The 13,535-nt window shown below is 39.6% G+C and overlaps 1 protein-coding gene across 1 annotated transcript in view; it reads left to right on the top strand.

The window, feature by feature from the left end:
* LOC146916303 (uncharacterized) overlaps positions 1-10,908 on the top strand; it is an 89,884-nt gene extending 78,976 nt beyond the window's left edge. Inside the window, exon 3 of the mRNA XM_085721595.1 lies at positions 9,190-10,908. Within this exon, the coding sequence (XP_085577721.1) occupies positions 9,190-10,908 (1,719 nt within the window). The remainder of the gene's footprint in view (positions 1-9,189) is intronic.
* The last annotated feature ends 2,627 nt before the right edge of the window (positions 10,909-13,535 follow it).

The raw sequence follows: 13,535 nt of genomic DNA on the forward strand, positions 1-13,535 counted from the left end.
TTTTGTGATGCTGATTATGATGGTGACAGGATTGAAAGAAAATCAACTAGTGGAAACTGTCAATTTCTTGGTGAGAATCTGATATCCTGGGCTAGCAAAAGACAAGCTACTATTGTTATGTCTACAACAGAAGCAGAATACATCTCAGCTGCAAGTTGTTGTACACAACTACTTTAGATGAAACATCAGTTGGAAGATTATCAGATTAATGCTAACAATATTCCCATTTATTGTGACAATAATGTTGCTATTTGTTTGTCAAAGAATCCAATTCTACATTCTAGAGACAAGCATATAGAAATCAAACACCACTTTATAGAGACTGTGTTCAAAAAGGAGTTTTGGATATACAATTCATTGATACTAAACACCAATGGGCTGATATATTCACTAAGCCCTTAATTGTTGAAAGATTTGATTTTATAAAGAAAAATTTGAACATGAACTTTGTGTCTGATTAAATACTTGCCTCTGAATAGGAATTTAGGTTCTGAAGTTGTTCAGAAGCTATAGTCCATCAGAAGCTCTTCATTGAGGTTCTGAGGAAAATGTGCTTTTGATGACATCAGCATCTGAACTCCAGATACTAGACTTCTTGCTTTTGATAGCAGTGTTAGTGGAAACGTTGGAAGTTACTTTTTAGTGACACCTATCCCACTAACATGGCAGTTACTCTGAAAAATTTTGACGTGGATTATTTGTATTGGTGTCTAACGTAAGAGGGAAATGGTGAATTTTTGCTTTGAATGTACTATCTCGCGCCCCTATGTCATTAATGATGTGTTTGTTTGTCCCTTTTTGAATTGCAAACGTTTTGCTAAAAACACTTAGACAAAAACACACACTTCTCACTTCACTACCTACACTTTCTGATTTTAGACCGTATCTCTGAAAAATCTCTTCTTTTTCTAAATCAAAACCTAAGAACCCTAAAATCTTCATCAATCTCCATGGCAACCTCAAGTTCCAGTCAAGCAACTACCTTGCAATTAGATTCTGGTGAAATGTATCAAATTAAGGGAAGAACTATGACGATGGATGAATACGATTTAACTGTTCAAGTTGAGAATCCAGTAGATTTCGAATCATTGAAGCATCACAAATGTGATCTCTCAAATTATCTTCTTTATCAACAACTGAATGGCTATTTTGGAATGTTGAATGGTTCAATGTATGAGAACTTGGTAAAGTACTTATGGGTTAGGGCAGAGATTTATGACAAGCATGCTGCTAAATTGGATGAAGATGAGAAGGTTCTGATTGATCCAAGTCTTGAAGGAAAGACTAGAGCTGAAATGGGCTTAAAAGAGTTTACCAAGACTAAGATTCGTTCAAACATAATGGGGATTCTGTTATACCCTAATTTTGGACCTAAAAATACTAGCTCCATTCTTCTTTTCTTGCATTTTGAACTGTCTCTGATCAATTACATCTTTCTCTGCATTTTATTTCAACATTACTTGCAAAATTCATGAAAAAGGGTATTTTAGTCATTTCCTGTATCCAAACTCATTTTAGTCCTTGAAAATTGTTTGAGTCCTTTCAAATAGTTTGAATAAGCCTTTGTTTCCATTCTATGTCAAAGTCCTTTTCAAAAATCGCATTTGAAGTCATTTTGAGTCAATTTAGCCCCTAGGGGCATTTTAGTCTTTTCATGTATTAAAACTCTGTTTAAATTCTAAAAATTGTCTCTGAGTCTTTTCATTTGGTTTGAATAAACTCTTGCCTTGATTCTCTGTTAAAAACCACTTTAAAAATTGCATCTGAGTCATTTTGAGTCGTTTTAGTCCCTAGGGGCATTTTGGTCATTTCACATGAAATTTTGGCAGAGAGAGGTTACTTTAAAGTACCTCATTTAAGTAGTTGGTTCGTTTTAGTCCATTTTGTGTCTTTTATTGGTTTCACTTTACGTTTGTTCCAAATTACATTTTTTAAATTCAATTTTTTATTAAGTTTTTCCACTTTAGTCCTTTTTCTATTTTTTCTTTAAAATTTTTTCTAATTTGCATTTTGGTCCTCCAAGTCAAACTTTTATCTTTTAGTCCTCTTTTGGTCAATTGCATTTCAGTCCCCAAAAATTTTAACAATTGCAGAATGGTCCTTTTTTGTCCAGGTTATTTTTCTAGTTTTTTTTATTATTTTGCAGGTCAGTCCCTTAAATTCTCAAAATTGCAAAAAGGCCCCAAGTCCAAATTCCAGTCCAGAATCAGTTAAGGTCCAGAACACGTGGCATACCCTTATTGGCTCACAGATACACATGTCAAGCTATAAAAGGTCCCAATCATCACAATCCCATTCAGATTGCGCCAACACATCAAAAAATCAGAAACAGATCATCATTTTCTCTCTCTATTCTGTTACGATCAAAAAGCCAGAAATAACAAGAACATGAAGAACACAGATGAACATTCATAGAACCCTAACTGTTTCCAGAATCACAAATTGAGCCAAATCGAAGCAAGATTCACGAAGTCCTCAGAGATTCGAATTCGAATCTTCATCATCGAACTGAGAAACTGCAATTCAAGTACAAGCTCAGAGAGCTTGTACGATCACAGTGGAGAAGAAGAGGAATTGAAGAAGCAGAATCAAACCAGTGAAGAAGAAGAAGAAGAACGTCACCAGTTCAACAACAACAAATCATTCACCAGAAACTCAGAGAAGATTCACCAAAGGTTTCATCGTCTTCTCATTCGAATCTCCAGGTAAATTCACAAAACCTTCTCGTTTTTCACTTTAAATCATCATCGAAGGCTCAAAATTGAAAATAAACGGTGAATCGAAGTGAAAACTTCGAAAAGATTCAACAAAAAAATTGAAACCGAAACCCTAACATGTAAAATCATGAAGATTCACCGATTATTTTTCAAATCAGAGTTCGAATTCGTCATCAGCATAAAAGATTGAGTAGATTAGGGTTTAGTTTCAAGAAGATTAGGAAAATTTTTGAAACCCTAGAACGTATAGTTCAAGTGTAGATCTACTCTGATCTAAGCCTCTTTTCAAGGAAAAAGTTTCGAAATCATAAAGAGAAGAGAAAGAGCTTTAAGAATATGTATATGGCTTTTAGATCGGAGCAGATTGAAACTCCGACGCGGCGGCGCCACCACTGGCCACCACGTCGGAGAAAGGAAGAAGATGAAGATCATCAAGTGAGAGATGAGAGCTTCTCTCTCTAAGGTTTAACCTAGAGAGTGAAATGAGTGAGGGGAATGAAGTCTGGACCGGTCCTGGTGCTTTTAAAAGGACGTGAATCAGACCGGTTCACCTGAACCAGTCTGGTTCACTCCTGGACCACTAGCTAGCCACCGTTTGATCTAGGGTTTAAGATCCTGGATCAATCCAACGTCCCTGATACGTTTGGATAGTCCAGGATCCGTTTTCCCTTTGGGCCTGGGTCTTTATTTTCGTTTTCTTTGATTTGTTGCTATTTTGCATGCTGTTTCTTGCTATTTGCACCTTTACCTGTCCAAAACCCTTCATAAAAATTCCTAAAAAATTCCTATGGGTTCTTGATCACTTTCTTGATGTTTTTGTGATGATTTTATGTGTTGAAACTGAAAAAAATATATGTAGTATTTTCTTGTTAATTCTTTACTATATTTGTTAAAATTTGTGAAAGTTTCATATGTTTTTTGTGTCTAAAAAATTCTTAAAACTTCTAAAAATTTACACACACATATCTTGATAATTTTGTGGTATCTTTGTGATGATTTTGCATATTGAAAATTGATAAAAGATAATGTGATAATTTCCTTGTTATTTTGTGATATTTTGTATTAAAATTTTTGTGAAAATTGCTTGATTCTAGTTCCAATTTTTTAATGAAAGTTTGTGACCTATACCATATGATTTTGTGAAGTTCTAGCTACTGTTTGTATGTGTTTTTTGCTGCATGTGTGTGAATTGGGTCTAATTGCTTGGATTGCAAGTTATGTTTGTGAATAAATGATGCAAATATGCCTAGATATATCATGAATCTTGACTTGAATGTGTTCTTATAATTCCCATATCATTAATTGTAATAAAACCTTTAGAAAATTGTCATGACATGAGGATTATAGGTCATATTTTTGTCTTGATGTCATGGTAAATTTTAAGTGTATTTTGCCACTTTTAGGTTAAGAGTTTCATTACTTTTTTTGTCAAGTTTTAGTATTTCTTTTGCTTATAATTTTCATGCTATTACACCTTATGCCACTAACCACTTTCATTTCATGTTTCATGCATTCCATAAGCTCCTCTCATCTCATATTCATCTCTATTTTTCTTGCAATTTAATTCTTGCCAAGATGTAGCATGTGGAAAGACTTAGGAATTTTGTATTTTACTTCATGCAATTTTAAATTCTTGCAAGACCATAGCATGTAACTAGGGTATGATGTAAAAGACAATAGACTCTAATAATGTACACCGACACAAGCACCGACACATGCACACACATCACATAGATATTTTTAGATGTATGGCTAGGATATGCATGTTTAGATGTATGTTTAGGATTGTATGTTTAGATGAATGCTTAGGATTTACACTTAGAAAAATCAATTTTCCAAAAAACTTGAACAATATCACTCCAAATTATTTTCTAAATAAACCTTGGGATCAAAATCCCATTGTATTTTCCTTTTTCATTTTCTTAATCAAGGTTTCAATGAAAATTAATCATACTTGACTTCTTTTTCAAAATAACTAATCAAACCCCACAATTTCACAATCATATGCCCTTGAGGCCTCTCCCTCTCATTCTTCAAAACTCCAATTTTCAAACTTAAAATCAACCAACAAAAACAAAAACATTTTTGGAAGAGAACTACGGTGGATTTGATCCCTTAAACGGGTACGTAGGCAAGGAACCAATATTCCTTCAATTCAAATAAAATAAAAATTCAAACGCTTTCTTCTCCCTCCAATTCTTCACTTAGTAAACCCTTAGGTGTAAATATCACTCTTCAAATATCATTTAAAAATAAAGCGCGCGCATAGAAAATAAAGACGGTTCCTATAGGATACTATAGTCGTTATGGGTGCCTAACACCTTCCCGTAGCGAAAACAACTCCCGGACCTCGATTCTCAAGGGTTTTGCTTGTTTTTTCCCTTCCCAAGAAAAAATGAGATATCATCGGTTAAAAAGGTTCAAACCTAATCAATGTTTGACACCCGAAAACCAAGATAAAACAGCTGGCGACTTCACTGGGGACTTTCGAGAGTTACGCCTAGTCTTTATTTCCACGCTTGCGCTCTTTTTACTTGTTTCTTTCACTTGCTTTCCTATGTGAATAAATGTTTAAATTCTTGCAAACGTGTGGGGTGAGAATATCAAAATCCTGCACCCGGGCTGAGTGAACTTAGGATTTAGGAGGGATATAATCGTCAATTCATTCCGGGGGTTGCCTCGTGTTTTGGGGGTGATGTTGTCGGCGCGTGTTGTCGCGTTTAGGCACTTTACTTCTAATTGTTCTATGACGCTATGAACCGTAGATAACCAAACCCATCCATGGCCATTTTCTAGGATGTAGTGCGGAGGCTAAACCGAGTGTTGTCTCGAGTTTTAGTCGTCACGCGATACTACACTCAAATTAGACCTTCTTACGGATAATCATGGAGCGAGTGTTTGTCTCGTGACACCATGATATACGTCGGAGAGGTTGCAACTTGGGAACCTTTTTAGAACCCGGTTACTATTTCCTAAAACCCTAGATTCACCGGACACCGTGTCCACCCATGACTCCCCGACTTTGAACTTCAACCCACCATGTTTTCTCCGAACTTGAACATAATCATGCATTCATGCATACATGCATAAACTTTTTTCCATGCATTTATCGAAGGGCTTAGACAAATTGAATTTGTAAACATTGTAGGAATGGGGAAGACTAAGTCCTACAAGTTCAAGGAAGTGGATTTGGCTAGTTTGAGAGATTTGGCACTCAAGATCGAGGATCCGACTGGTTTCCGACATCGTTACGGGACTTTACTTACTCTTCTTCAGACTAATGTGGATGAGAAGCTTGTGCACACTCTAGTACAATTCTATGATCGGGAGTATCGGTGCTTTACTTTTCCCGAATTTCAGTTGGTGTCTACTCTAGAGGCTTATTCTTGCTTGATGGGTATATCTATTGCTAAGGGGGTACCTTTCTCAGGACCTGAACATCCTCCTACTCCATTGGTTATTGCTAAAGATCTCTATCTCAAGACCACCGATGTCTCCAAGAATCTTGTCATTAAGGCTCGTATCCGAGGGTTCACTTCGAAGTATCTACTTGAGAAAGCCAACCTCAAGACCACTTGTCAGGACACTCTTGAAGCTATTCTCGCACTTCTCATTTATGGGCTTATTCTCTTTCCAAATCTTGATGACTTCGTGGACATGAATGCTATTATGATCTTCCACTCCAAGAATCCGGTTTCTACCTTGCTAGCTGACACATACCATGCTATTCACGATCGTTCCGGCAAGGGTCGTGGATACATTCTTTGTTGTGTGCCTCTCCTCTATAGGTGGTTTATTTCGCACCTTCCAAAGTCTTTCCACGACAATCCGGAGAATTGGTCTATTTCACAGCGGATTATGGCTCTCACTCCTAATGAAGTGGTTTGGCTCACTCCAGCTTCTAGGGTCAAGGAAATCATCTTCGGTGGTGGGAAGTTTCTTAATGTACCTCTTCTTGGTACCCGGGGTGGAATTAACTATAACCCGGAGCTCGCCTTGCGACAATTTGGTTTCCCGATGAAAGAAAAGCCCATCAATCTTGCTACATCTCCCTACTTCTTCTACTATTCCAATGCTCCCACAGGTATAAGAGAAGATTTCATGGAAGCTTGGTCTAAACTTCGTAAGAAAGAGGTGAAGCATATGGGTGTAAGGTCCGGTGTTGCTCATGAGGCCTATACACAGTGGGTGATAAACCAAGCTGAGGAGATTGGCATGCCTTACCCCTCCATGAGATACGTGTCTGCATCTATTCCTACCATGCCTTTGCCTCTACTACCACCTACTCAGGAGATGTATCAGGAGCATCTAGCTATGGAGAGTCGGGAGAAGCATCAGTGGAAGACTAGATACTATGAGGCTGAGAACTTGATTATGACTTTGGATGGAAAAGATGAACAGCAGACTCATGAGGTCTTGACACTGAAGAAAGAGTTGGCTAAAGCTAGGAGAGAGATTGAAGAAAAGGATAGGTTGCTTATGAGAGACTCCAAGAGGGCTAGGAGTACCCGTAACTTCTATCCCCGATACTGCAGCTATGAGTCTGAGTCTGAGGATGATGCTTCCACTTCCTATGCTTGAGGATCTCCATTTCCTGTTGTTATTTCCATTTGTTTATGTTACTTTACATTTCAAAGTCTATCCCTTGGCTTAGCATTTCAAAGGGAATCGTCTTGTAAAACTATATGTTTGGTTGTTTGTTTCCCGTTTATGTTAATTGTTGTTTAGTAATGTTTACAAGAGCTCCAATTTGTCTAAAACCCTTCGATAACACAAAAAGAGTCTTTTTGCATATGCATTAACACATCTCATGCATCATATGCATTCATTGGTCACAAAAGACTTCTCTCGTGCTCATTGCCTCCTGGTTTTGTCCGCCGCAGTTTGAAAAGTGGCTCGTGCTCGTAAGGTTTACTAACCAGATAGAATTCATCAAACAAGACTGCACAAGAGAAGAAACATGGCTAACTTTGAAGAAGAAAATGCTCAGCTCCGTGCCGAATTGGCTGCTATGAAAGAAGACTTGGCTAAGGCTCATGACGCTATGTCCACTATGATGGCTGCACAAGAACAACCAGCCACATCTGTCCCTGTTTCTACTGAAGCAATTCCATCTATCCCACTATCTACTGTGGTGTCTGATGCTCGGTTTGTTATGCCCAATGGGCGTCCTTATGGGCTCTCAACTTTCTATTCTCCTAATACTGCTGCTGGTGTCTCTGGTTTTGCTGGTCAAGGACAGATTCCCGTATCCACCTCTATGCCTCAAGTGACTACTGTTGTTACCGATCCTATTGTCCACACTGTGCAACAAGTGATTGATGTTGATACTCCGCGCGGACAAGACCCTGTAATGGAGGCTATGAGACAACAGTTAAGAGAGTTGGCTGGAGAACTCCGTGAGGTCAAAGCTAGCCGTGGGAACAATGTCTCTGCTAAGGCTCGTGATCTATGCTTGGTGTCCCGATTTGAGATCCCTAAGAAATTCAAAGTGCCAGATTTTGACAAATACAACGGGTCTTCTTGTCCCCATAGCCATGTCATTCGGTACGTCCGAAAGATGGCCAACTACGCAGATAATGATCCACTGATGATTCACTGCTTTCAGGATAGCTTGATGGTAGATGCGGCAGACTGGTACACTGGTTTGAGTAAAGACAATATCCATACTTTTGAGGAACTTGCCGCTGCTTTTGAAAGTCATTACGAGTTCAATACCCGCTTGAAGCCAAATAGGGACTTTCTTAAGTCCTTATCTCAGAAATCAGATGAAACCTTCCGTGAATATGCTCAGAGGTGGAGAGGGGCAGCTGCCCGTGTTTCTCCTCGGCTTGATGAGGAAGAATTAACACAGACATTCTTGAAAACTCTGAAGAAGGAATATAAGGAAAGAATGATAGTCTCTGCTCCGAATAATTTCTCCGACGTGGTTACTATGGGAACTCGTCTAGATGAGGCTGTCAGAGAGGGTATCATTGTTCTGGAAAAGAGTGAATCTTCAGCCAGTGCACCAAAGAAAAATGGTAATGGCCACCATAAGAGGAAAGAATCCGAAGTAGGGATGGTATCCGGTAATCAGTCTACACATGCTAATGCTACTCAGTTACCTTTACCCTACCAATACATGCAGTACTCTCAGCATCCCTTCTTCCCACCGTTCTACCAGCAATATCCTCTGCCACCGGGTCAACCACCAGCGCCCGTTAATGCCATTGCTCAGCAAGTACAACAACAACCCCCTGCTCAACAGCAACAGCAGCAACAACAGGGTCCTCAGCCCAAGACTTATTTTCCACCAATACCTATGCGGTATGATGAGCTGCTCCCAACTTTACTTGCCAAGGGACACTGTGTCACTAGACCAGGCAAGCCTCCGCCTAATCCTTTGCCTCCTAGGTTCCGATAGGATCTTACATGTGAATTCCATCAGGGCGCTCAAGGCCACGATGTTGAAGGTTGCTATGCTCTGAAGTATATTGTAAAAGACCTGATGGACAGAGGACGGTTGACTTTTGAAAATAGTGTTCCTCATGTTCTTGACAATCCACTTCCAAACCATGCTGCTGTTAACATGATCGAGGCTTTCGAAAGAATCCCCGTTCCTCAAGAGGATCCCATGTTGGATGTCCGCAATGTTGTTACTCCCTTGGTACTGCTACATGTCAAACTTTGCCGAGCTTCTTTGTTCAATCACGATCATGCTTCCTGTTCAGAATGTCTTCAAAATCCTATGGGTTGTTGTGTGGTGCAAGATGGTATACAGAGCCTGATGGCTGACAAGCACTTGATTGTCAGTGATGTATGTGTGATTGTGCCAGTGTTTCATGATTCTCCGGTTGAAAGTGCATCCCAGACAAGGAATGTTGAACCTTTAGTGATCAGGCTACCTGGTCCGGTATCTTATACCTCTACAAAAGCAATCCCTTACAAGTACGATGCAACCATGATTGAGAATGGAGTGGAAATGCCTCTGGTATCCCCAGCTACGGTTGATAATGTTGCCGGAGAAATTACAGCTTTGAGAAGCGGAAAAGTCCGTCCACCCTTGTTCCAAAAGAAGGTGGTTACACCTGTTGCTACAATAACTCCACCAGTTGCTCCTCCTGTTGACAAGAACACCGGCCCAATAGGCCAATCTATTGAAGAGTCTAATCTGGACGAAATTCTGAGGCTTATTAAAAAGAGTGACTATAAGATTGTTAACCAGCTGCTGCAAACTCCATCAAAAATCTCTATCTTGTCTCTACTCCTGAGCTCAGAGGCTCACAGGAAAGTGTTGATGAAAGTACTGGAACAGGCCTATGTTGATCATGAAGTCTCTGTGGACCAGTTTGATGGAATAGTGGGTAACATTACTGCTTGCAATAACTTGGGGTTTGGTGACGATGAACTCCCCGAAGCAGGGAAACATCACAACTTGGCTCTGCATATCTCAGTGCACTGCAAGTCTGACATGATATCCAATGTGTTGGTGGACACTGGATCATCCTTAAATGTAATGCCTGAGTCTACACTAAGACAGGTGAGTCATCATGGAATTTCTCTGAGGGGAAGTAACTATCTGGTTAAGGCTTTCGACGGATCTCGCAAAGACGTTCTTGGAGAAGTAGACTTGCCAATTACCATTGGTCCCGAGACATTTCAGATCACTTTCCAGGTTATGGACATCAATGCCTCTTACAATTGTCTCCTCGGAAGACCGTGGATTCACGACGCTGGGACAGTAACTTCTACTCTGCATCAAAAGCTCAAGTTTGTGAGGAATGGTAAGCTTGTCACTGTACATGGTGAAGAAGCATATCTAGTTAGCCAAGTGTCATCTTTCTCTTGTGTTGAAGCAGGGTCCGCTGAAGGGACGTCATTTCAAGGCTTGACTGTTGAAGGTGCAGAACCCCGAAGAGCTAGTGCTAGTATGGCTTCATTAAAAGACGCCCAGAAAGCTGTTCAAGAAGGGCAAGCTGCCGGCTGGGGCAAAGTGATACAGATTTTGGAAAACAAGCGTAAAGAGGGCCTTGGATTCGCCCCGACCTCAGGTGTTTCAACAGGAACTTTCTACAGTGCTGGGTTTATCAATGTTATTGTTGAAGATGCTGCTGAAAGTAGTCATGTGCCTACATTTGTTGTACCAGGAGGCACTGTGAGAAATTGGGAGGCTATTGATGTTCCGTTAGTCATGCATGCTTCCATGTAATGTGTCTTGTTTCTCATGTTTTTCTTTGTTTTCAAAATAACAATCCTTTCGCTCTGCCCAAGGCGAAAGTGATATCATTGTAAGGGCATGTTTGTTTCGGCATTGCCGTTATCAATAAAAGTTGTCGTCTTTTTCACGACTCTTTGTTTTTTACTTTTTAGTGCCTTTTTCTTGGAAATAATGGTAATGCTAGAAAAAACCAAAACATCTGTATTTTCTTATTAATTTCAAAAATCTGCATGAAAAACATTTTTCTAAAATCATCCCAATCATATTATGCAGATTGAACCACAATAAACCCGTTGAACACAGTGACCCTATGGTTCCTCCAAATTTTGAATTCCCTGTATATGAAGCTGAAGATGAGGAGGATGATGAAGAGATACCGTATGAGATCACTCGACTGCTTGAACAAGAAAGAAGAGCCATTCAGCCTCACCAGGAAGAGATTGAGCTTATCAACCTGGGTACTGAAGAGAACAAGCGAGAGATCAAGATTGGTGCTGCACTTGAGCCAGAAGTGAAAAAGAAGATTACTCAGCTTCTCCATGATTATCCAGATGTCTTTGCATGGTCCTATGAAGATATGCCGGGTCTAGATCCCAAGATTGTGGAACATCGGATACCGACAAGACCTGAATGTCCTCCTGTCAAACAGAAATTGAGAAGGTCTCGTCCAGACATGGCTCTTAAGATCAAGGCTGAGGTGCAGAAGCAAATTGATGCGGGTTTCCTCATGACAGCTGAATATCCTGAGTGGATTGCCAACATTGTACCAGTACCGAAGAAAGATGGGAAAGTTTGAATGTGTGTTGATTACAGAGATCTGAATAAAGCCAGTCCAAAAGATAACTTCCCATTGCCTCATATTGATGTGCTTGTTGACAGTACTGCTCAATCCAAAGTGTTCTCCTTTATGGACGGTTTCTCTGGTTATAACCAGATACGAATGTCACCTGAAGATAGAGAAAAGACGTCCTTCATCACTCCATGGGGGACATTCTGTTATAAAGTGATGCCGTTTGGCTTGATAAATGCTGGTGCTACCTATCAAAGGGGTATGACCACTCTGTTTCATGATATGATTCACAAAGAGATTGAAGTATATGTTGATGACATGATTGTGAAGTCAAGTGATGAGGAGCAGCATGTTGTGTATTTGAAAAAGATGTTTGAAAGACTGAGAAAGTACAAGCTGCGGTTGAATCCTAACAAGTGCACATTTGGTGTAAGATCTGGAAAGTTGCTAGGCTTCATTGTCAGTCAAAGAGGTATTGAAGTTGATCCTGATAAAGTCCGAGCCATCAGGGAAATGCCGGCCCCTCAAACTGAAAAGCAAGTCAGAGGTTTCCTCGGACGTCTGAATTATATTTCAAGATTCATATCTTACATGACTACTACCTGCGGACCAATTTTCAAATTGCTCAGAAAGAATCAGCCTGTTGTATGGAATGATGAATGTCAGGAAGCTTTTGATAGCATTAAAGAATACCTGTTGGAACCACCTATCCTTGTCCCACCAGTGGAAGGAAGGCCCCTGATTATGTATCTGTCAGTGTTAGATGATTCAGTGGGTTGTGTTCTCGGTCAACAAGATGAGACCGGTAAGAAAGAGCATGCTATCTACTATCTGAGCAAGAAGTTCACGGACTGTGAGACTCGGTATACAATGCTTGAAAAGACTTGTTGTGCTTTAGTTTGGGCTGCCAAACGCCTGCGCCATTATATGGTGAATCATACAACTTGGTTGATATCCCGAATGGATCCAATCAAGTACATCTTTGAAAAGCCTGCTGTCACTGGAAAGATTGCACGTTGGCAAATGTTGTTATCTGAATATGATATTGTGTACAAAGCTCAGAAAGCAATCAAAGGAAGCATCCTTGCTGAGCATCTTGCTTGTCACACTACTACAAAATATACATTTAACATCAGAGGGGGTTTAGTTTTCACATCAGCACGAAAAATATCTGAAGGGAAAGATACACAATGTGAGTTTTTACATCAGTTGATATAAGCACATGATGGGAATTCCTAGTAACATATAACATTTACATCAGTGGATAATTGAAATGAGGGGGAAAACACGCGGTGGCATTTTCGCAAATTTATTGAATTCTTTGACTAATATTTTTCACATCAGTGGAGAAAATCACTAAAGGGGAAAACCAATTTTTCACCCTTTTCCTTCTCAGATTCGTTCTCCCTCTCACAAAACCCTAGTCTCTCATCTCTCACAACACATCGGTGGAAGAAGAAAAAAATCAATAACCTTCTTCTTAGATTCGTTTCTCAGATTTGTTTTCCCTCTGGGCAAATCATTTTCGCCTATCACATCTCACACTCGATTTCTCTCTCACTGGCCCTCGTTTCACAGATCGGTTAGTATTGAAAATTTCGTTTTTGTTTTTAGTATTTTCAGTCGAACACGAATACGAACTTCAAATAGTTTAAATAGTTTTGGTTTCACTTGCTCAAATCGTTTTGGTTTTTAATATTTCATAGATCTCGTTTTCGTTATTAGTATTTCATAGATCTCGTTTTCGTTTTTAGTATGTGGTTATGTTGTTGATTTTAGTATTTCAAGTGAAACCATATTTGAGCGAAAATGAATAAGCTCTGTTTAT

Source organism: Medicago sativa, chromosome 6 (genome assembly GCF_051527215.1).
Source record: "Medicago sativa cultivar Bolivia chromosome 6, Bolivia_mono, whole genome shotgun sequence".
Taxonomy (NCBI): Eukaryota; Viridiplantae; Streptophyta; class Magnoliopsida; order Fabales; family Fabaceae; genus Medicago; species Medicago sativa.